General features: G+C 57.2%; 1 protein-coding gene across 2 annotated transcripts; it reads right to left on the minus strand.

The window, feature by feature from the left end:
- Positions 1 to 5,581: 5,581 nt before the first annotated feature.
- On the minus strand, positions 5,582 to 23,996 carry ABCD1 (ATP binding cassette subfamily D member 1). 2 transcript variants are annotated; one of them, XM_062183557.1, is made up of 11 exons: positions 22,713 to 23,996; positions 20,110 to 20,290; positions 12,364 to 12,506; positions 12,115 to 12,283; positions 11,614 to 11,708; positions 10,386 to 10,463; positions 9,469 to 9,614; positions 9,060 to 9,205; positions 7,060 to 7,144; positions 6,785 to 6,910; positions 5,582 to 6,653 (listed from the first exon to the last, which is right to left on the minus strand). In XM_062183557.1, the coding sequence occupies exons 1-11, from the start codon at positions 23,610 to 23,612 to the stop codon at positions 6,419 to 6,421; spliced, it is 2,304 nt and encodes a 767-aa protein (XP_062039541.1). In that variant the 5' UTR covers positions 23,613 to 23,996; the 3' UTR covers positions 5,582 to 6,418. The 2 variants fall into 2 exon arrangements, with proteins under 2 accessions (XP_062039541.1, XP_062039542.1); XM_062183558.1 differs by lacking the exon at positions 10,386 to 10,463.
- Positions 23,997 to 24,052: the final 56 nt, after the last annotated feature.

Consider the following 24,052-nt stretch of genomic DNA (forward strand, 5'->3'; position numbering starts at 1 on the left):
TAAGAACAGGGCCCGGGAGGGGGGAGGGGCTGTGTTGTGGTATAGCGGGTAAAGCCGCCACCTGTGATGCCGGCATCCCATATGGGTGCCAGTTTGAGTCTCAGCTGCTTCACTTGTGGTCCTGGCTGCTCCATTTCCAATCCAACTCCCAGCTAACAGCCTGGGAAAGCAGTGGAAGATGGCCCAAGTCCTTGGACCCCTGCCACCCGGATAGAAGACCTGGAAGCAGCTCCTGGTTTTGGCTTGGCCTAGCCCTGGCTGCTGTGGCCATTTGAGATGGAAGATCTCTCTCTCTACTTGTGCCTCTCCCTCTCTGTAACTGCCTTTCACACAAATAAATAAATCTTTTCTTTTCTTGAAAAAGAAAATGGTGTACAGAGGCTGGGGCTGGTGTTGGGGCACTGGTTAAGCTGCCAGTTCAAGTCTTGGCTGCTCTATTTCCAATCTAGTTTCCTGTTAATGCGCCTGGGCAGGTAGCAGAAGATGGTCCAAGTACTTGGGCCCCTGTCAGCCACGTGGGAGACCCAGATGGAGTTCCAGGCTCCTGGCTTCGGCCTGGCCCAGCCCTAGCAGTTGCAGCCATCTTTCTGTCTGTGTCCTCTCTCTTCCTTCCCCCTGCCCCTGCCCCGTGACTGTTCTCAACCCTGGTAACACTGTGGCCCACACTCTGTCCGTCAGCCAAGGCTGATCACCCTGGGAGAGCCCCAGCTCACACAGGCCCCCAGGCTGCTCCCTCCCGGGGAGGTTTTGCCTTCAGGCTCAGTGGCAGCAGCTGGGTTGCAACCTCCCCGGGGAAGCCTCTGGGGGAACGTGCTGGGAGCCGCCCCCCCCCCTTCTGAGGAAACTGCTGCCTCCAAGTCGTTTCACTATTATCACTTTTAAGTGCTTATTTATTTATTTTCATCTATCTGTGAGCTCTTTCGTCTGCTGGTTCACTCCCCAAATGGCCACAATGGCAGGGGTTGGGCCACTTTGAAGCCAGGAACTGGGAGCTTCATCTGGGTCTCTTGTGTGGGTACAGGGGTGCAGAGACTTGAGCTGTCCTCTGCTGCTTTCCCAGGCACATAAGCAGGGAGCTGGGTCAGAAATGGAGCAGCCGGAACTCAACAATGCTGGTGTCCCTAGTGGGGCTTAACCTGCTGCGTTCATCCCTGGTGCCTCCAATTCTCTGCTGCTGGCTACCCCCTCCAAGTATCCAAAAATGTGTTTTGAACTGCAGAATTTCTATACTTTAAAAAAAACCTATTTTATTTATTTATTTGAGAGGTAGAGTTACAGAGAGATGCAGAGATAGAGAGAAAGGTCTTCCATCCACTGGTTCACTCCCCAGATGGCCACAACAGCCAGAGCTGTGCTGATCTGAAGCCAGAAGCTTCTTCCAGGTCTCCCACATGGGTGCAAGGGCCCAAGGACTTGGGCCATCTTCTACTGCTGTCCCAGACCATAGCAGAGAGCTGGATTGGAAGTGGAGCAGCCGGGACTCAACTGGCACCCATATGGGATGCCAGCACTGCAGGAGGAGGATTAACCCACTGTGCCACAGCGCCGGGCCCCTAGAATTGATACACTTTTTGCTAGTGTATAACTGAGGCCACCAACACAATGTTGGCAAGTGATTATTACATATAAAGGTAAAATTGGTTGGCTTTTATCTCTTTTCCTGAGACATGGGGGTGAATGTGTGAACTTGATTCACGGAGACAGTGTGTTCCAGTCCCTGGAGTTGGTGCTAGGGTAAGAAATGGCCACTTCGAGACTGGCTTCATATACGTTGGCGGGAAGCGTGTGTGTCCTGGTGCAAAGAGCACTGGGAAGAGGGAGGCCCGTGTGTGAGTGTGTGCGAAGGCCCTAGGTGATGTCGTTCTTTCATTCCGTTAATGGGCATTGAGAATCTGGTGGCAGACGATGAAGGATGTGGTGAAGACGAACCCCAAAGCTCTGCTGGGGGGACAAGAAGGGAAGTCAGTGAGTTGGATTTCTGGTCTGTGAGCTTGAGGATTCATCAGAAGAAACAAGCCATCAGAGTTCATTACCATCAAAACCGAATGGCAGGGGCTGGCATTGTGGCTCAGCGGGTTAACTCACCACCTGCAACTCTGTCATCCCATAGGGGCGCCAGTTCATGTCTTGGCTTCTCCACTTCCCATCCAGCTCCCTGCTGATGTGCCTGGGAAAGCAGCAGAAGATGGCTCAAGTCCTTGGGCCCCTGCACCCACATAGGGGATCCAGAAGAACTCCTGGCTCCTGGCTTCAGACCAACCCAGCTCTAGCCATTGGAGCCATTTGGGGAGTGAACCAGTGGATGGAAGACCTCTCTCTCTCTCTCTCTCTCTCTCTCTCACTCTGCTTTGAAAATAAATGAATAAATCTTAAAAAAAAATGAAATGCAAAGAGCACTCACTGAGCATCTGTTTTGTACAACAATGGAAAGCGAGAACAGTCTTCCTTTAAGCATAGCTTGCGCAGGAGGAGAGGCACCAATTTCCGTGGATCGGGAGCTCAGGTAGGGGCTGAGGCTGCGTCTGGTTGCGGCTCAGAGGCCTTGGTCCCTCCCTGCATGGGCCTCTCAGGCCATGACTGCCACCTTCCCCCTCCCGGAACTGGAATGAGACAAAGATGTCTGCAGTCACTCCTTCTTTTATTATTGTTATTATTATTATTATTATTTGTACTTATTTAAAAGATTCCTGGAAGTAGAGCAGCTAGGACTAGAACCGGTGCCCCATGGGATGCTGCTGTGTCGCAGGCAGCGGCTTTACTGCTACGCCACATCACCGGCCCCGTGGTTGTTTCTTTCAGGCCATTCCTGGTCTGACAGTTCAGCAGGCTGGAAGGCCAAGATCAAGGTGCCAGCAGGCTGGCTCTCCTGAGGCTGCTCCCCTTGGCTGGTGGCCTCACAGGGCCCCTGGTGCCTTCCACCACTTTACCAGTTGGCTCTGATCTCTAAAGCCAGAGCCAAGGGCAAGTCTGATCCTCTGCTTGTTTTCCAGCTTCCATTTTTCACAGTTGCAATCCCTCCCTCCCATTTCAGAGCCGTCTGGAGCAATAAGGGCTAAAGCCATGTTTAAGCTCCTGGGCTTCCCCTAGAGGCGCTCCCCATGTCCCCGTAGTTACACCCCCGCTTTCCTTCCTGGTGTTGTTTATTTGCGTTTTTCTCTGCTTTCATTCTAGCCAGGGGCGTGCCTGTGTGCCCGCTTTCAAAGCAGCACCTTGCGCCGCGAAGGCTCTGCCGTCGTCGTGGTTTCGGCTGTGTTGGCGAGTTCCTTCCTGCTGCCGTCTTGCGGTCCGGAGCCCTTTCTGCTGCTGTCTGCCTTCCTCCTTTTAAGGCTATCAGCTTCCCCGGCAGCTTTCCTAGGCTGGGTTTTCACGGTTGCTCAGTTCTAAACGCTTTTACATTTTCATTGTAATACTTGGACCAGTTCATTACCTGCAAGTGTACTACTTAATTTAAATTTGCAAACACATGGGAGGACTTCTTACAAGCTCTGAGTTTCTTGTCTTGCAGCTGGAGAATTGGGTCTGAGGACAGCAATGCTTTGACTGTTGGTTGAGACTCGTTTTGCAGCCTGGGGCATGGGGCATTTTAGCAGATGTTCGAAGTGAATCTGGAAAGAATGTGTCCCCTCTGGTTTTTGGATGTTTGTTCAGTCAGGCTGGGTCACGTTTTCCCATGTTCTTACTAATTCTGTCGGGTTGAACTATCATGTCCAGCGAGAGGTGGAGTGATGTAGTGTGGAGAATCTACTACTTGATTCATTTTTCCTTTGCTCCTTTTCTTCTGTTTTTATGCTCATCCACGGCCCCATTATGAGTGGTCATTGTGCAGTGACCTCTTTAATCATACTTGTGATTTTGCCCCTGAAGCTGACTTTGTCCAGTATTCTCTTCTCTCTGCCTCCCCTGGGATCCGGAGCAAATCCTAACTTCACAATGTCGATAAAGCACAGACTGTTCTCGGCCCCCAACCAGAAGCCCAAGCACCTCTTCCCCAGGCTGTCTATACCGGGAGTCCCACGCCTGCTGCTGCTCTGCCTGCCCTGCTGTCGCTGCACACCAGCCTCATGGCAGCTGCACCTGCTCCTCAGACCTGCCCTCCCCTGGGGCTGCCCCTCCTGGCCAAGGGCACCGGTGCCCCCAGCCCTCCAAGCCAAAGCCCAGGGCCCCTCACCTTGCCTCCTCTGCCACAGGCTCCTCTCCCTTCCCTACCTAGTGTCTGTCAAGGGCTTTTTGTTACAGATTTATTTATTCAAAAGGAAGAGTCTCTCTCTCTCTCTCTCTCTCTCTCACACACACACACACACACACACACCCCTTCCGTCTGCTGGTTCATTCCTTAGCATGGCCTGGCCTAGCCAGGAGCCAGGAACTCCATCTGGGTTTGCTATGTGGGTGGCAGGGCCATCCTCTGCTGCCTGCCATGCACATTAGCAGGAAGTGGGATCTGAAGTGTGGAGCAGACAGGACTCAAACCAGGCACTCTGAAATGGAATGTGGGTTTCCCAAGCAGTGGCTTAATCTGCTTTGCCATAACGCACACCGCACAGGCACAGCCTTCTCACTCATTTTCATCTATCCGTCCATCGCTCTCTCTACCATCTCTGTTTCTATCTATCATCTATTCATCTGCCATGGGTTGAATATGATGTGTTCCCTCTCAAACTCTCGGTGAAACGTGACTGTGGCAGAGTTGGGAGATGTGGGCTATTTTCACTTATTTTTTGAGGTGAAATTCCTTCTCAACTACCCCATGCAGTGTTCAACAAATCCGCAGTGTTGGGCAACCTCTCCTGCGTAGCTCCGTAGCTTGCATCTCCCCAGAAAGCAACCCTGGACCCTTTAAGCAGTCTCTTTTCCTTTGCGCCCGCCCTCCAGACCAGTAACCATGAATGCAGCATGGCATGTGTGACGTCACCGAGCATGACTTCAGGGTGCAGCCCTGCTATTTCAGGGCTCACTCATGGCCCGTTCCATGGACATGCCCCACACTGTCCATTCAGCTGTCACTGGATGCTTGGGCTGCTACGGGCATTCATGTATCTGTGTTTGCTTGCATGGCTGTTCTGAGTTCTCTTGGGCATGAAGCGAGGTGGGGCACACTGAGCCCATGGAACCTCCGTGCCTGGCTGTCTAGGGCTGGCTCTCCTCAGCTGCCCGTGCCCATGCCAGCCCAGCTCCTCCCTCCCCTGCATCCTGCTCCTGATTCACCCCTGGGCCTGGCACAAGCAGTGCCCTCTTCCTAGAAGGTCTAGAAGCACGAGCATCCTGCCTGGGTCTCAGCTTAGCCAGCTCCCAGCTCCTTGCCTGCTGGCCTCATTCCTGGGGCTCCCCCCAGCCACCCTTGCTTCACAGCTTCTGTCAGAGGGTGCCTGGGGGGCAGGGAGCCTGCAGTGGTCCCCTGCCCTCAGCACTGGGCTCAGCCAATAGTTCTTAGGAAGTGGCCTTGTGGGCTCAGGCTCAGGGCCTCATTCATCTCCCCACAGCGGCCTGGAGGCTTAGGCTGCCTCCTTCCCTTACACTCACCCTTTCTGCCCCTCCCTCTCTCCCCAAAGCGGACACTGAGGCTAGGAGGCAGCACTGCATTTTCCACAGAAGTCTTTACTGAGGGGACCGAGGGAGCACCCAGCCCGAGGGCGGAGGGCCGGGAAAGGCACACGGCGGTGGGGTCTCCCTTTGGAGCGAGGGCTGGTGCCCCCTGCCGACCCCTCTTTGGCACTGAGCTGGGAACACGCCCTCACTCTGGCAGGGCCCCAGTGGCGGCTGGCAGTGTAGGCAGGCGACAGGAGCCGCCACGGGCCTCTGAGGCAGGGCAACGTGGAGGGAACACGGTGGCCGCCTCCCTTGCTGGCAGGTGCTCACGCCGGCAACTGACATGGCTACAAACAGAGACTCCAATAAATTAGGCTGGAGGGACAGAGGGACGGGCTCTGCTGTGCAGCTTTCTCTGGGCTCCTTGGGGCCACTGGTGGGGAGGAGAGGGTGCAGACGAGGGGCTCTGTCTGACCAGGGTTCCTATCTGTTTGCTTCCGTGGCAGGAAGTGCGTCCTGTGGGACAGCAGCCTTGGTTGGTCACCCTGGGGGATGGCCACAGGGATGGACCATGGAGTCTTCGAGGGACTGAAGAGGTAATGGGCTCAGGCCTGGGCCTCCCCAGGCCTCTGCCCTGTTCCAGAGAAAAGTACAGGACCCAGTAATTGGGGAGCAGCCCCCGGGGCGAGGGATGAGGGATGTGGGCTGGTGGCAGGGGCATCCAGGCTGGCTGGGGTCTTCAGGGAAGGGCGGCAGGAGACGGGGCTGGGGCCATGGGAGAGGCATGCAGGGGCGGGCTGAGAGCGAGGGGGAGGGTGGGGGGTGTTTCTGCTTCCTTCATGTGATCCGAGAGCTTGGGGACAGGCTCGGGGCTGTGTGGTCAGGCCCTCCGTCAGGTGGGGACACCAGGGCCTGGGAGGCTGGGGGCCGCCAGCTGCCCTGGGGTCACGGCCTCGCCCAGGATCTGGCGCAGCTCCTGGAGGCGTCGCTGCATCTTGGGGATGCCGGCCAGCTGCTGCTCCAGCCGCTGCTTCTCCTCGGTCAGGCTCAAGCGGGCGGCCGAGTCCAGCTTCTCAAACTTCCAGCCTCCTTCCCCATCAAACTGGAGCAGATGTGTGTGGTACTTCCTAGCCAGGAGAGAGACAAGGATGCTGGAGGCCCTGTGAGGGGGCCCTTCTCTCCCAGGGAGTAGCCCTGCCTGCCTCCAGCTGCAGGGGCCGCTCCATCCCCTCAGGTGCAGGCCCGGAGAGGTGCCTACCACAGGGAGGGCCGGTGCGTGATGGACAGCAGTGCGATGCCGGCGTCCTTGGCCGCCTGGAAGATCTTGCCTTCCACGTCGATGCTTACAGCGCTGGTGCATTCATCCAAGAGCGCATACTTGGGCCTTGGGTGTGAGGACCGGGTTGTGGGGAGAGGGTGCAGCCCGTCAGCTGCCTGACCCCTGCCACCCAGCTCCAGCCCCAGCCCCAGAGCTGCAGAGGGAACCGCGATCCCGCGTTTGTCTCACTGCCGGCCCCAGCCCACAGCGTTCACCTGTGGTAGAACATGCGGGCCATGCCGATCCTCTGCTTCTCTCCTCCCGAGAGGACGTCCTTCCAGTCACACACCGCTTCCCAGCCTAGGCAAGGGGCAAGGGACCCCACTCGATTCAACAAGGGCCCGGGGCCTGGGGCCTGGGGAGCTGGGGCAGCGCATTCAGTGCAAAGATAGGGCATCCTGAAGCTCTGTGTCCTGGTGTGTCTGGGACCCTTTCAGGATCGAAAGAGCTGCGACCAGAATTGGGTCCCCCAAAAAGATGTATTAGAGATCTAACCCCTCGTACCAGAGACTGAGCGTATTTGGAGGCATGTTGCTTGCCAGAGGTGATCAAGTTCAAGTGAGGTCATTAAGGTAGGCCCTAAGCCAGTGTGACTGGCGTCATCATCACACACAGGGGACATGAGGGCTGGGAGACACACGTACAGGGAAGCCAATGTGCACAGATCCCTAGAGAAGATGGTGGCTGCCAAGCCACGGACAGGCCCTGGAATGCATTCTTCCCTCACCGCCCACACGAGGAACCTTGGCCTCAGGCCTCAGGCCTCCAGAGACAGCAGATGATCCACCACGTGGCTGAAGCCATGGCAGCCACAGGAAACTCTCACGGGACCTAGCAGGCCCCTCCCGATGGAGAAGCAGCTGCCACTTGGTTCAGCGGGCAGCAGAGAGGGCGGGGCTCGGCGGGTGATTCAGCTGTGGGGCATCGCAGTCAGCGCCTCCTCTCCCTCGTCTGCTCTGCCTTCCCAGCCTGTGGCTGCCCAGAACGACCGTCACACTTCCTAGCTCGCCTTGTGGTGAGCTGGGGCTATGTGCCTGCGTCGGCGGCACAGAAGCATTGCATGTGTAGCGGCCCGCCTGCACCGTGAGGGCACTTGGAGATGGAGGACACACAGCAGCGGGACACAGCAGAAAAGCCTGTCCGGGGACTTCTGGCACAGAAGGGGAAACTTGAGAATCATCCCTGCCGCTGAACGTGACCCTGCTAAGTTGTGATGTCACCCCTGCCACGCAGGACGGGCGGCGGGGGGCACTCCCACGCCCAGGGCAGCAGGAGCGAGCGCTCAGGGCAGGCCAGCGGGCCCCTGGGGATGAAGCTTCAGAGTGGGGAGGGTGTAGGCCGGCAGCTGCCTGAGCCCTGTCACGCAGCCCCAGCCTCACGTGCCGCTGACTTCCTCACTGGCCTGCGCGGACTTACCCTGCAGGAGGTACGCTGCTGAACACTGTGCAGAGGCAGGGGCTGGGCCCTTCCCCTTCTACAGGGGAATCGCACGCCCGAGCAGGGCAGGAAGCCAGACCCTGCGGCTCCGATTTCTCCGAGCAAATTCCACGCCCTCCATTGTGTCCCCGCAGCTGGACACCCACGGCGCCAGAGAACAATGGACACTGCACAGTCTTCTTCGTCAGACACCTTTGCTTGCCCCCAGCCTGTCCCTCCCCCTGCCAGTCTCTTCTCAGAGGCCCCTCTGACTCTGCCCTCCCCACCCACATTCCCAGGCCTCGCACACCTTCGCTTGCCTCTTCCCCAGCTACCCGCCGCCCTGCACCTTGCTGGAATGCAAAACTGACCGGTCCCTGCCTCAAGCCTTCCCAGGGCTTCCGAGCCTGCTCACGCTCCTCGCTGTCGCACGTGCTCCTCCGTGAGCCGCTCTCCGCTGCCGCTGTTCCCAGCCCAGGTGAGCGGCAGCTTTCAGCTGAGACCCCTGCGCTCTAGGAGAGGCTGTCCCAGGTCCCCCAGTGCGGTGAGTGGTCTGCTGGATGCCCTTTGCCACTGCCCAAGCACTCATGCCCCCAGGGACCACGTGTTTGGTCCTCCTGGATAGGTGGGGCTCTCCGAGCCTGGCACCTGTGTCGCAGCTTTGCAGCACCTAGCACTTTGGACTCCTGGGTGCAGAGATAATCTTCATGCCCCGGGGCCAAGGGAGAGACAAGACAGGGGCTGGGATGTCCGAGTCTTGGGACAAAGGGTGAGGGTCACTTGTGTGCTGCCTGCCTACCTCCTTCCCGCTGCAGGATGTGGTGCAGGTGCACCACGTCCAGGATGGCTTCCAGGTGCTGCTCCGAGTAGCCCTTCCTGCGCATGTCCTCCACCGAGTCAGGGTAGATCACTTGGTCACGCAAGGAGCCCACGGACATGTAGGGTCTGTGGGAAAGCTGCGTGTCCACCAAGCCCGCACAGCCTGCCACCCCAGCGTGTGCACACCGCGCACAGCCTGCCCCCAGCGTGTGTACACCCTGCACATGCATCTGCAAGCACGGGCCACACTGGAGACTGAGCAGCCCGTCTGTGGCTCTGGGTCAGCATCTGGGGGTCCTCTCCTGAGGGGTGACTCTTGCTTCCTGCAGTGCACGGGCAGCAGGAGGCAAGGGAGAGACAGGGACTGGGCCCCCGGGCAGCCTCCTCACCTCTGCGGGATGTAGAACATGCGCTGGGGTGGGGGCTTGTAGAGCACACCCCCGTAGGTGGGCCACAGCCCACCAAGGATCCGGAACAAGGAGCTCTTGCCGCAGCCGTTGGGGCCCGTGATGAGCAGATGCATGCCTTCCTCCACCTGCGGGGGGGGGGGGGGGGCATGCAGGCCTGGCACCCAGCGTGGGGTCTCCTTCCCAGCCTCAGCTCGCTCCCTCCCCTGAGGCCCGAGGTAAGCCAGTCTGGACCACTTGGTAGCGCACTACTGGGCCTGGGGGAGCAGAGCGCCTGGCCAGCACTAGAGAGAGAGGGCCTATCTCGCTACAGCGGAGTGAGTGGGTGTGCTCCAAGTCAATGGGTGTGGCCGTGGAGCCCATTCCCCTCCGCTTCACTGGGAATCCTGGTGCACGGCCAGGCTCAGCCCCCTTAGGAACTGCTCTGCCAGAGGCGCTTTCTCCCCCCTTCTAGACTTCAGGTACCCCCCCCCCCCCCCGCCGCCGCTGCCTATCCCTGCTCTCCCCATGGCCCTCTTTGCCTCCACAGCTACCACTGACTCAGCATCAAGGGCCTCAAGCAGCCGCCCACGGGGCTACGCAAACACCCGCTGTTCGGGAAATGCTGGCCATGGCAGTGGGGCAGTGTGTAGGAGGAAGGGCTCAGAGGGCAGGGGCCCATGGTCCCTTCCTAATAGGCCCCATTTAGTGCCTGTGCAGCAGGGTGAGGGGTCGGGAGAGCGCAGGCATGGAGTCAGGGCACTGCAGGGCACGGATTGCCACCGCCCCTGCTACTCCTGCCTGGGCCCTCCTCTGTCTCAGCGCACGTTTTTCCACAGCCGGGAGATGCACACTGAACACAGTGCGGGGCTCCTGCCAAGATCTGAGGTTGTGCTCACCGCCGGTGGCCTCTGGCTTACCTCGGGTGGTGTCACAGGTTGGATTGTATCCCTCACCCCCAACTCATACGTCAGAGTCCTAGCTCCCAGGAAACAGGGCTGTGGCAGAGGGATGAGCGGCACTGACACGCAGTCATGCTGCAGCCAGGTGGGCCCCGACTCCAGCAGCACTGGTGTCTCAGGAGAAGCGGGCTCTGGACGGCCGTGTGCGTCAGGAGGAAGGCCATGGAACACGAGGGCCGGGAGCGCCGGGAGCGCCGGGAGCCCGCGAGGCCCAGAGCACGTTCACCTCGCAGTCCCCAAGGGGCCCGCCCTGCCGCCCCTGGCTCCCGGACCCCCAGCTGCTGGGAAGGCTGTGGGGTCTCTGGCCCGTTGTTCCCGCAGCCCCTGGACACTAACTCAGTCACTATGGATCCACTGGCCAAGTGACTACTGCTCAGGATGACGGGGATCACAGCCGTGCTTGGGGTAAAGTCGTGTGTCCTGCTTCCAACCTGCTCTTGGGCCTGTCTCCCACCCTCACCTTGCTACCCACCCCTGTGTCCCTGTGGTTCCACTCCCTCCAGGTATGTGGACCGCCTTTCTTGTGGCCCCTGCTATACCTGGGACAGCTAAGTGGAGACCTCTGCAATACATCACTGCTCCCTCCTGAGTGCGGACTCCCTACGAGCTCCCCTAATTTACCTCTGGTTTCCAGAAGGAGGGAATAACTCCCTCTCACTTTCTCCCCTCCCCCTGCCATGGTCTTCCCTTACTCTATAGCACTGTGGCTGGGACACAGGTGACCAGGGACAGCTGAGATTCCCTTCTGTGGCCTTGCCAGTGGGCTAGGCTGCACCAGGGGCTTCTCAGGGCGCACAGCAGAGGGGCTCAGGTCAGTCAAGTAGAATCAGAGCCCCTACATCTTGCCTTTTTGGCGGGAGGGTGTAGGGGGACAGGTGATGATTGGATCAGAAACACTTGGGTGACCCTTGGCCAGCCCTGGTAATAGCTAATCCCTTTTATCAGCTCTGACTCCATTGCCCTAGTGCTAATAATCAGAGACACGCTGGTGTGTGACCCTGACCTCGGCCTACCTGCCACGCAGATCTGGGGACAATGGCTATTGCCAGCACAGGCAACCGAGAAGCCAAGGGTTGAGGCTTGCAAATGCAGATGGCCAGGCAGCCAGGATGGACCTCTGCCTCATCCACTCAGCCCAGGCCCACTAGCGCTTCCAGGCCAGGTGCCCCTCCTCCATTGGACCTACCCTGATGTTGAGGCTTGCCACTACCACCTCTCCTGTGGGCGTGATGATGGGGATGTTCTCACAGATGATCCCCTGCTCCACATCTACCACCTGGCCTGTAGAGAGAGCACAAGGAGGACACAGTATTCCGGTGGCTTCTAGTGCATTCTGCACAGCCCCCAGATGTCCTCCCTTGCTCCCTGGGCACTGGCTTACCCACCCCCAATTCCCTTTGGGAATTAACCAGCGCCCCTCCCCCTCCAGCGTCTGGTACTGTGCCTTGGCAACCCCAGGAACCTGGAGCACTGAGTCTACCTTTGCTCTCCAGTGCTGCCATGCTGGCAGACAACTCTGGGAAGGAAGGCTATGGAAAGCCCTCCCCAGAGGCCCTGTTCAGCCAGGGCAGAAGACCTGAGTGACCCTGCTGGGCAGCCCTGCTGTCCTGGGGGGCCCAAGAGGCAGAATGGGGCTAAGAGGAGCCAGGACAAGAGAAAGCACTCTTTATGGAGGGGACAACCTTACCTCGGATCTTCAGGGGTGTGTCCACTCGAACACCAGACCGTGCCACAGTCCCACCCCCGATCTGAGCATCTTCCGGTTCCCCAGGCCTCTTGAAACGACAGTGCTGAACATCTTCAAATACCTGGAACATCTCGTGAACCCGGGCTGTGTAGCCAGCCAGCTCTGTCACCTGCAGGGAAGGTGAGCATGGCTCAGCCCCTGCCTACTCAGGGAACGGCACGGCCAGTGTGGGGGCTGGGCCCGAGGTACCTCCTTGTATGAGGACATGATCCGCTCGATGGCATCTGCAGCAGCTGTGAGCAGGTTGCGGGCAATGGTGAAGGCCTCTGTGCGCTCGCTCACCAGCTCCTCCTCCTTCTTCTCCAAGGCTGCTTTCTTCACAGCTTCGGAGTCTGGGGAGCACAACGCAGGCAGAGGGGAGGGGCAGAGACAGTGGAAAGTCACACAGTGCTGGGACAGCCTGCAAGACAGTGACCCCTACCTCACACTATACACTAATGCAGAGTGGGTTACAGGCCAACATGGAAGAGCTCACATCGTGAAACTCTCAGAAAGGGGCTGGTTTTGTGGCAGAGCGATGCCAGAAGCCCACACTGGAGGGCCAGTTTCCGTCCCAGCTGTTCCACTTCCGATCCAGCTCTTGCTAACGTACCTGGGAAGGCAGGGGAAGATGGCCCAAATACTTGGGCCCCTGCCACCCATGTGGGAGACCAGGTTGGAGTTCCAGGCTTCTGGCTTCAGCCTGGCCCAGTCCAGGCCATCGTAAGCATCTGAGGATTGGACCAGCAGGTGGAAGATCTCTCCCCCTCTCTCTATAGCCCTGCCTTTCAGATCAGTCAGTCAGTCATAAAGGAAATAAAACTCTCAGAAGAAAACAGGGTGATGCTTCATAACCTTAGGTATGGAAATGGTTTCTGAACTATGACACTGAAATCACAAGGAGCAAAAGAACCAACTGATCCTCACTGAACTAAACATCGTTGTGTACCAAAGGAAGCCAGCAAGAACATAAAAAAGGAACACACAGACCAGGGGAAAATATTTGGAAAGCATCTCTGTGATAAGGCTGTACTATTCAGAATAAGTAAAGAACGCTTACAACTTAACAACAAACAACCCCACTAAACAACAGGCAAGCTAGTGGTGTTTAGCCTTCTGCTTAAAATGCTTGTGTCCCACATCAGAGTGCCTGGATTTGATTCGAGGCTGCAGCTTCAACTCCACTTCTGCCAGTGCAGACCCTGGGGCAGCAGGGATGGCTCAGTGATAGGAGACGTAGATTGTGTTCCTGGCTACTGGTTTGTAAACCAGTGGATACGAGTGCGCGCGCTCTCTCTCCTTCTCTCTCTCTACCAAACAAACACATAAAGCAACCAAATGAAAACAACAATGGGAAAAACATCTGAATAGACATTTGGCCAAAGAAGGTAGGTAAATGCCCTGGCTTATGGGAAGATGTGCCGCATGATTCGTCATTAGGGAAGTGCAAATGAAAACCACAGGATACTCCCTCACACCTGCTAGGACCACAGGAACCAGGGATTCCACAGCAAGCTGTATATGCAGGAGAGGCAGACACGTGTGTCTACACAGAAACTTGTATGGGGATGTTCACAGTAGCCCGAACGGGGCAAACAACCCAAACATCCATCAATGGATGAATGGAATATTATTCAGCCATAAAAAGGAAAGAAATGATTCATCTTAAAATATGGATGAACCTTGAAACCACCATGCTCGGGGGCAGAAGCCAGACAGAACAGACCTCATGTTACATGATTCCACTGATACGACATGTGCAGGACAGGCCCACCCATGGCGACAGAAAAGAAATCCATAGTTGTCAGGGGCTGGCCAGGGGAGGAATCGGGGGAAGCTGCTAATGGGTCTGGGGTTTCTTTTAGGCAATAAAAATGTTTTGGACTTGATGGAGAAGGCGGCAGAACTCTGAATACATAAAAAACTGCTGAATCACATGCATAAAAGGCTGGAGTGCATGGTATGTGAAAAATGAGCCACTAAAAAAGAATGGAATCCTGTCATTTGTGGCAATGTGGCTAGAACTCGAGGCCATTATGGTAAGTGAAGTAAGGCAGGCACAGAAAGACAAGTACTCCATGATTTTGCCCATATGTGGAACTCAGAAGAGCTGGCGCCCTGGAGGTCAGCAGTGGCTAGGAAGGCTGGGGGCGGATAAAGGGAGGAGGAGGCCCCAGTGCCGCCCAGCACGACAGGGCACCGGGAGTTCTGAACGATTTATTAGATAGCTCCTATTACAACTAGACGAGAGGACTTACAGAGCTCCCAACACAGAGAAATGATAAGTGTTTAAGGAGATGGAAATGCTAATTACTCTGATTTGATCACTATACACAGTACATGCGCATCAAATGATCACAGTGTACACTGTAGGCACATATGCAATGGTTAGCCGTTCATTTAAAACCAACCAACAAATAAAACTTCCATCCCTGTTCCCACAGCTCTCCATTACACTTGAAGTAAAAATCTACACTAAAACAAAACAGAAACAAAAACAGAAAAAGCACCAACTGGCTCCTTCTGCCTAGAACACCCGTGCCCTCTGTCACGTGCCAGTGAGGTCAGCCCTCCCGGCTCGCCCTGGACTTCATCGTCTGACACCAGAGCTGTTTGCCTTTGGAAAGGGGATTTTCTGACCTCCATGGCTGTGCCTCCCTTGATGTCACGCCCTTGACCTCCATGCCACAGTCATCCTGTTTTCTCTTCCAGGAGCTGCTCCTTAACCTGATTTGCTGTTGAAGTCTAGACCCCCATGGTCATGTATATCAGCCTTCCCTGTCAATGACCTTGACTCCCTTGATCCTTGGAACTTCCCAGAGAAGCAAGATTTTAACACAAGGAATCTCCCTGGAAATGGCAGAGGAGAGCAAAGAGGAGGCTGACTCTGACTGTTCTGGAATGTGGGTAGGCAAGTAGCACCCACTACTGAGGCCCAAGGGTGGCAGTAGAGCGGGTTCATGATCCAGGGGCAAATGGGGTCCTGGGGTGAGGGCCTCAGGGCTTAACGGCAAGAGTAGGGTGGGGAGAGCAGCAGGGAGGCAGATAGTGTGGGGGAAGACAGGGGACAGGACGGATGGACAGGGTGCCTTGTGGTGCCTTCTGGGGCCCTGTGTGGGAAACCTGGCCAATGAATCAGGCTGGAAGGAGACAGGGGGCTTTGCTCCTGAAAGTCCAAGGTCCTCGGACTTTTTTTCCCAACAGGCACAGGGGCACACTGGTCATCCTCTTTGGATGCCTTGAGAGCTGGATGGTAACTAGGGACAAAGCAAGGAGTCTGCAGGATACCCAGGGCATCTGGGCAAAACCCTCACCTTTCAGAAGACAGAACCAACTGTCCTCTGTCGGCAGGTAGCTAAGGCCTCCCAAGTGACAGGGAAAGGCTGCTGGGCTGGAGTGGGAACTCTAGGCCCCGCCCTCGTCCCAGGCCAGCAGAACAAGGCTGATGTCAATCCTGCCTGCCTCCTCCCAGCAGCCTCAGCAGACAAAAATCCTTGCCCTCATCCAGCTCTCCAGTCTAAAGTCGGGGAGAGATAGAGAAACCAGACACAGACGTGACACAGACAGGAAGCGGTGACACAGGCAGGATGTCGGCACTTGGGAGGGCAGTAAGGCAGAGAAAGGGAAAAGGCAGGCAGGAAGGCAGGAAGGCAGCAGGCCACACCTAGAAGGGGCCTGGGAGCCAAGCTCTCTCTGTCAGGGGGAGGCACTGTGCCTGGGGCGGAAGAGGAAAGAGCATTCCTGGCAGCTCCAGCAGCACATGCAAAGGCCCTGAGGCAGAGCATGCCTTGTATTTGGGGGAATAACAAGGAGGCCAGCAAGCCAGAAAATAGCCCGGGCAAGGGAGATGGGCGCTTTGTCCATCTTGCAAAGATAACCAGATGTAAGGGCCATGAGGGTGGGGACAGAAGCTCCTATTTCTTTGAATCGCCTACAAAGCCTCACGCAGCAGAGGCTCCAAAACGTCTCTGGCCTTCAGGGGGACTAGACAGGCCGTGCTGTGTCCAGGGCTAGCCACGGACAAAGTGGCTGCAGCTGCGGGTTGGTCCGCACGCTCTGTAACCGTAGACTTTGGCACTTGTGCCGGAAGCAAGACCACCCTTTACACGGGGGCCTATGTGGTGGAAGTAATTGCATGCTCCAGACCACAGTCTTCCTCTTGGGGTGCCGCCCAGAGAGGGACACAGACAGCCGAGGGTATGGCAGCCCAAGGTGAAAACACAAATAGGGAGAGAAGTAGAGAGACTTCTGTTTGTGAAATGAGTCAGGCTGTAGCAACACATCGATGACTGAAGACCCTCTGACCACCACCAACTGCACAAACTTGAGGCCCCTCTAACGCAGAGCTGTGCTGGAAGAACATCAGGGTGCTGGCTTAGACACCCCCTCCCCCCAGAGACAGACAGAGGACCAGGAGCTTTGCTCTCTTAGCTGGGATTCTGGGTGCATGGAACAAAAGGTCAACCTACAAATCTAATTACGTGTCCGGAATTCAAATGAATACTACCTCCATGCTCAGGAACCACTTCCCCCCTGCACAAGCTGAGAACTAGACATGAACAGGGCCTGCACCTGGTTAATTACCCCTGGAGTGCTTGGCACAAACAAAGTGAACAGGCACCAGGGAATTACACCCTCCATGGAGGCCACACAGATCCTCATGGAAGTCCTGCTGCAGAGCCTACAAGGAACCGGTTCCCCATGAGAAAAGATGGAGGAGAAAGGCGCATCAGGTCCCCAAGAACTCCTGAGAACCAAACTGCTCGAGAGGGTTAGGGAATACGCATGACTAATATGAGGTACCCAGGAGTGGCTGCTGTAGTGCAGCGTGTGAAGCCACCGCTCAGGATGCTCACGGCCCGTATCAGAGTGCGGGTTTGCATCCTGGCTACTCTGCTTCCCATCAAGCTTCCTGTTAATGTACCTGGGAAGGAAGTAGTTGCGAGCTCAAGTGCTTGGGCCCCAGCCAGCCACGTGGGAGACCCAGATGCAGTTCTGGGATCGCGGCTTTGGCTCGGCCCGGCACAGCCCGGGTGTTGCAGCCATTTGGGGAGTGAACCAGTGGATGGGTGAATTCTCTGTGTTGCTCTGCCTTTCAAATAAATAAATACAGCTTTAAAAACAGCAGGTATCCAGCATCAAAGGATTATTTGAAGAGACACAGAAAGAAGAGACTTACAAAAATGGTGTGAAATTTCTGTTTGAAAAAGAAAATTTCCCCTTTCAGACTTTTGTTTGAAATGGAATCCAACAGTACCTACAGAAGCAATGGCTGAAATGTAGTCTTCAAAGCAGACATGCCTGAAGGGAAAACTGCTGACCCGGTGACCTGGTGAGCAGGAAGAGATCTGAGGAATTCTCTCAGGGCGCAGAACAGGTAGCGCCAGACGGGACAGATGGAAAGGGGCGATGGAGAAAAACCGAAGCTTAGCAAAGGGCTAGCAGGGGTTCTGGAAGAGAGGAACAGGAGGCTCAGGTGATATTTCATAAGCTAATGGCTGAAAATATTCTAGCCTGGAGAGGCCTGAATTCACGCATGTTCAAAGGACATAGAACAAGTCTCAAGACGGATAAACAGAAGCCCACACCCAAGCACATGGTAGCAACACTGCACAGCGGCGAAGAGAAACAGAAAATTCCAAAAGTACCCAGAGAGATACTGCAGGTCACAATGGGGGCACCACTACACTCACAGCTCCAGAGAGAGCCAGAAGACAATGCATATTGTCAAAAGGACTGGGAGAAAATAACTGTCCACCTAGATTTGCACACCCAACTAAACTCTAGCCCAGAAATAATGATGAAATAGATATTTTTGGACAACCAATCGAGAATTTCCTAAGATGAAATCCTTGCTGAAAGAGATGTCTACCTGGAAGAAAGTAACTGAACACAGAAGAGAAAAATGAGGACGCTGGCGCTGTGGCGCAGCAAGTTAAAGCCCCGGTCTGCAGTGGCATCCCACATGGGTGCCACTTCGAGTCCTGGCTGCTCCACTTCCGACCCAGCTCCCTGCTATGGCCTGGAAAGGCAGTGGAAGATGGCCCAAGTGCTTGGGCCCCTGTACCCATGTGGGAGACCCGGAAGAAGCTCCTGGCTTTGGATCAGTACATCTCTGGCTGTTGCGGCCAACTGGGGAGTGAACCAGCGGATGAAAGACTTCTCTGTCTCTCTCTCTCCCTCTCTCCCTCTCTCTCTCTCTCTGCCTCTCTGTAGCTCTGCCTTTCAAATAAATAAATCTTTTTCTTTAAAAAAGAAATAAATGAGATTTTAGGATGATAGAGAGGGGCTGGCGGTGTGACATAGCCAGTGAAGCCGCTGCCTACAAATCCAGCCTCCCAAAAGGGTGCTGTTGGAGTCCTGGTTACTCCACTTTTGATCCAGCTCCCTGCTAATGCACCTGGGAAAGCAGTGGAGGATGACCCAAGTGTTTGGGCCCCTGCACCCATGTGAGAGACCCAGAAAAAGCTTCTGGCTTTGCCTTGGCCCAACTATTTGGGGAGGGGAGTGAACCAGTCGATGGAAGATCTCTCTTTGTCTCTCCCTCTCTCTCTGCCTTTCAAAATAAATCTTTTTTTTTTTTTTAAGAACAGGATGGTGGGCCTGGCTGTGGCACAGTAGGTTAATGCCCTGGCTTCAAGTGCTGGCATCCCATATGGGTACCAGTTTTAGCCCTGGCTGCTCCACTTCCGATCTAGCTCTCTGCTATGGCCTGGGAAAGCAGTGGAGGTTGGCCCAAGTCCTTGGGCCCCTGTACCACATGGGAGACCCAGAAGAAGCTCCTGGCTTCTGGCTTTGGATTGGTGCAGCTCCGGCTGTTGCGGCCAACTGGGGAGTGAACTAGTGGATGGAGGGCCTCTCTTTCTCTCTCTCTCTCTCTCTGCCTCTCCTCTCTCTGTGTAACTCTTTCAAATAAAATAAATCTTTAAAAAAATAAAAAAAATAGGATGGTGAGAGAAGCAATGAGTAGACATGTGGGTGAGTTAAAATATGCACTGACAGGATAAAGGCAGAGCCAAGAATAAAAGCAGCGTGAGGGGCCAGTGCTCTGGCATTGTGGGTGAAGCCGCCGCCTACAGTATTGGCATCCCATATGGACTCTGGTTCTAGTCCTGGCTGCTCTTCCGATCCAGCTCTCTGCTATGACCTGGGAAAGCAGTGGAAGATGGCCCAGGTCCTTGGGCCCCTGCACCCACGTGGGAGACCCGGAAGAAGCTCCTGGCTCCTGGCTTTGGATCATCTCATCTCCAGCTGTTGCGACCATTTGGGCAGTGAACCAGCGGATGGAAGACCTCACTCTCTCTGTCTCTTCCTCTCTGTAACACTGCCTTTCAAATAAATAAATAAATAAATCTTAAAAAAAAAGCAACACGAAGCCCAGTTTTCTTTTAGGCTATACTGACATGGATGGGGGGGTAGGTCTCCCAGTTACAGAGTTCTAAGGTCCAGGGACAGGGGGGCTATTGATTAACCCAAGACTGTTTGTAAGTATGCATGTTATCCTTAGAAAGGGCACCTACAACACACTGGAAATAGAGCAGAGGAACAAAAAGGGAATAAAGAGAACTGGAGCATTTCTAAAACAACAGGCAGAACAGGCTTCCCACTCCCCTGAAAGGACTCGGGGTTGCGCCTTCCACCTTCTGCTATCTGCAAGAGCTGTTTTAGGGGTGGGAAAATCCAGGCTGGGCTGATGAAGGGGCTCACACAGCATACTCCCCACATCTTCCCACCTCCAAGCTGGGCCAAGGCTAGGGACAGGCAGGAAGGGCACATGTGCGGTGCTGGGCTTGGCTGAGTTGGCCCCAGGAGCGTGAGCTGCGTGCAGGGCAGAAGGCACCAAGGAGCTATGAGGACAGCCTGACCTCTGCTAAGCTCGAGGCTGCGGCAGGGTCTCGGTGTCCCCAGCAGAAGGGGCCGGCAGGCTGGCTGGGCACCCTGCGGTACGGCTCTCACCTGATTCCGAGTAGCCAGTAGCAGTGATGATGGGGACGGCCACCATGAGCAGGCCCGAGGCGCTCCACACGTATTTCATGAGGAACTGCTCCAGCATGACGTACCACAGGCGCTCCAGCAGGATGAGGTGGATCTGCGAGGCCAGGTCTTGGTAGGAGCGCTGCAGCAGCGCCAGCTCCACCTGCAGGGGTGACAAGCATCCAGAGGCCTTGTGGCAACTCCCAGGCACAGGGTGGGGGTGGGAGGGCAAAGGGGAGAGCTCCCAATGCCACTCACATGCACCGTGCATCTGATGGTCCCGGCACGGCCGAGAGCTGGTGGCTACGGTTAGGCAGGGACTGGCTGACACTGCAGCTCAGCTCCTATCCCCTTTGTGCCACCTCTCTAGCTGGGACCACTGCCAGCCCGTGGCAGTCACCATGCAGTCCTCTGCTCAGGCCATTTTCTCCTGCCTCTGTCGCTCAGGCACAACCGCCCCCCCCCCCCCAAGAAGGTCATCAGTGCTCACGATTCTCCCCTGAATAAGCAAAGAGCAGCACAGCAGAGCAAACGGCAGTGCTCTTGGTTTTGGAAAACGCAGTTCCGGAGTTCTCCGCCTCCTTAGGCCCTACCAGCCTCTATTTTCCCACGGTTCCTCTCCGTGAGAACCTTGCAAGGCATTTTCCCACGGAAACCAGGAGAGCCTGCTCCCCGGCTTGGCTCTGCTGCCTCAGCTGTGGGCAGCCCCCCGTGCCCTGTTCTACTGATTTCCTTCCTGCCCTGGCGGCCACCTGCCCCCTCAGGAGGGGGCAGGGCCAGGAGAGGAAAGGGACCTCTGCAGGGAAGGGGGCAGCAGCAGTCAAGACAGGAAGAGCCACATTGTAAGGATGCTCTGACTTCTAAAGGCCTGCTTTGTTGTGAAGCAAGCACAAGGCTATGTGTCTGTCCGTGTGCATTGTGCGCGCTTGAACAAGCGTCTGCTCTGAAAGGCCCAGAACAGTACGCTGGTGGTCTGAGCCTAGGCCTGTGTTCACAGGGACGTCAGCCAGCGGGACCGCACTGGGCCCCATGCCTGCACTGCCAGGACACACAATCCACGCATGAGGGGAGCAGCCCCCCCACACTGTCTAGTGTCAGTGTAGCTTTCCAGCCATGACCTACACAGCCAGCCTGCGGACGCCCATGGACGCCCTCCCGCCCAGGCAAGCGAACCCTATGGGTGAAGGAATGTGCTATTTCCTGAAGCTAGCCCAGAGCAAGTCCTTCAAAGAACTGGCCATCATTGTCACCACTCCCCCCCCCCCCCAGCTCAGCTTTCCTGTAGCGAGTGCACGCCTCCCCTGAGAACCCCGGTGATCCAGCTGGGAAGCTGGCAGCGGTGCCAGCCCAGGCTGACAATGTAGCTGCAAGGAACGTGCCAAGCACCTCACCCCAGGCCACGACTGGCTGCCAGGGCGTGGTGGCCCGGCACGAGGGAGAAAGGGGGACGGGAGAGGGGGGCTATCCTGAAGGCCCGGTGCTTTTTCTCCTCATCTGCACCTGGCTCATGCCCTGGCTGTCCTTCTCTCCAGGGACAAGCTTTTTTTTCCTTTTTTTTCGATCAAGGACAAGGCTGCTTGTATGCCTGATATGCAGCCAGAGACAAGATTGCCCGGGCAAAAGGCCACCAGCGCCAGGAGCACAGGGAGAGGCATTCAGGAGACACATGCCATCGGCCCTCCCCTCAGGAGCACTCGGGGAACTGAAACCGGAGTTGCAGAGAGCAGGGCCCGAGGCAGCTGCAACTCCAGGCACGAGGGAGGGGCTGAGGCGAGATAAAGGGAGCACTGGCCTGGAGTAACCTTTCCCGATGCAATCCCGGGCGGCCTCGGCTTGGCCCCAGCCCACCAGGCAGCTAAGCTCCTGGGACCCAGGCGGAAGGGCGGCCACACTGGGGCAGGGCGGCTGCTGGGCCAGCAGGAAGTGTGTTCCGCCGCAGTGGCGGCCTGGACCCAGCATCCCTAGCTGGGGCTGCGGGGAGGCGGCTGAACTGGTCGGTAGCCGGCGCGGGCTCATGGCTCTGGCGGCCTTGACCCCAAGCACTGCCGCTGCTGCTGCCGCCGCCACCGCCGAGCTGGGCGCTGCTCGTTAACCTCTGCTTGGGCTGAGTCATACCCATAATGCCTGGCTGCCCCGCGCCGGCCAGCCCTGCTGGACGCCGGCCTTCAAAGGGCCTAGGGCCCCAGGAGAGGCTCACATCCCAGTGTCCCGGCTCCCAGACAGCAGGCGTCTCCTCCTGGCTGGCTGCAGGAGTGGAAGGAGCAGGAGCTCCAGCATGTCAAAGCACTAGGATCTGCAGCTCTAAGCTGAGGACAACCTGGCCGCCGGGGAGAGGAAGCAGAAGTGCCTGCAGCCTATGCAGGCAGCCAGCCCAGGGCAGCACCCCGCCCCCGCCCCCCGCTTCTTCATTTCTGTACCTAAGTCCGCAGCCACCAAAGGCCTCATCCACTCCCCGCACCCAGTCCCCTCCTTCCCATGGCCTACCCAAACCTATAGCGCCAGCCCCGGCCAGCCCCGGGCTTTCCCCACCGCTCTAAGCTGCCTGCCTCTGGGCCTCCCATGCGCAGCACCCCGAACTGCCCCACCTCATGGCCCCCATAGAAGGCGATCTCCTCTGAGTTGGCCACCACACGAGAGTGCATGTACCGCAGCTCTCCCTTCCGCCGTGCCTCCTCTGCCACCAGCTCCCCAAACTTGGGCGAGAAGGCCCGCAGCACGTTGGCCGTAAGGAACACCACGAGGCCGGCAATGGCCGAGGGCCAGGCTGTGCCCGCGCCGCGGGAGCGGGCCGCTCGAAGCAAGGTGTAGGAGGTCACGGCCACGTCCAGGAGTGGCTTGGTCAGGTTGGAGTAGAGGTGGGCCACAGAGGCCGCGAAGGCCACCACGTCCTCTGTCAGAGACTGGTCCGGGTTGCGAAGTCGCCCGTCCATGTTGCTGACCCGGTAGTAGGTCTGCTGGGAGAAGTAGAGGCTGTAGGCATGGGCCACCAGCCGGCTGCGGAAAGACAGGGCCAGCTGGCCCTCCAGGTAGCGGATGGCACTGTTGATGAAGGTGGCAGGGAGGGCGATGAGGAGCCACTGCAGCAGCTGCCAGCTGAACGCCCGTGGGGCCTTGCGCACGATGCAGCGGGCCAGTCTTCCGTCCAGGCGGGCCACATACACCGACAGGAAAGTCCGGCTTACCAGGGCAGCAGAGTGCAGGGCCAGCAGCCCCGTCTCCCTGCACAGGACCCGGGGGAACAGCAGCCGCAGGAGCCACAGGAGTCGCTGCAGGAAGACTCGGTTCATGCCAGCTTTGGCTGCTGTGGCCCCGGGAGCCTCCTGCGTGGGCTCCCCCCTTGGCACCTGAGGGCCCCTGGCTGGAGCCAGGCACTGCCGCACCAGAGGGTAGATTTTGTGGACTCCATAGGCCGTGAGAGCCACGACCACGGCTGTGCGCTTCAGCGTGGTCACCCGCGAGGGCCGGGCGGTGGACAGCACCGGCATGTCACCCGGGCAGGTGCGTGGGCTGGGACTGGTGCCTGAGGCGGCAGCTGAGGCAGGTGGCTGGAAGGGTTGTTGCTGTGACCCCGGGCCTGTTGTCTAGGAAACTGGAAACCTTGCAGTGGTCTCCCAGATGGTCGCTTTAGGCCCCTGAGGGCGGTGCTGGGGCCCCCGGTGCGGTGGGCTCGGGCCCTCCAGGGTCTTGGCCTCCTCTGGCAGCCCAGGTGGAGAAACTTGGATCCCCTCTCCTGTCAGTCCCCTAGCCCCTCAAGAGGTCTCGGGCATAGAGGGCGCCTCTTACCCTCCACCTCTTTCTCCTCCCCCGATGGCGCCCCTCCCCGGGACACCAGGCGCGTCCGTCCGCTCTGCAGCCTGGCTCAAGCGACAGTGACTCCGCCACCGGCCTAGAATCCCCACCCACCCACCCCTCCCCAGGGGCGAGC

Source organism: Lepus europaeus, chromosome X (genome assembly GCF_033115175.1).
Source record: "Lepus europaeus isolate LE1 chromosome X, mLepTim1.pri, whole genome shotgun sequence".
In the NCBI taxonomy this organism is placed as follows: Eukaryota; Metazoa; Chordata; class Mammalia; order Lagomorpha; family Leporidae; genus Lepus; species Lepus europaeus.

What these genes read in the sequence shown, in the direction of transcription:
- ABCD1 (XM_062183557.1), bottom strand. Translation starts at nt 23,612, where the DNA reads ATGCCGGTGCTGTCCACCGCCCGGCCCTCGCGGGTGACCACGCTGAAG. An exon ending in CCTTCTATGGGGGCCATGAG is followed by an intron (nt 20,291 to 22,712) that starts GTGGGGCAGTTC and finishes TCACCCCTGCAG; the next exon opens with GTGGAGCTGGCGCTGCTGCA. An exon ending in CATCCTGCAGCGGGAAGGAG is followed by an intron (nt 7,145 to 9,059) that starts GTAGGCAGGCAG and finishes CCCCTTGCCTAG; the next exon opens with GCTGGGAAGCGGTGTGTGAC.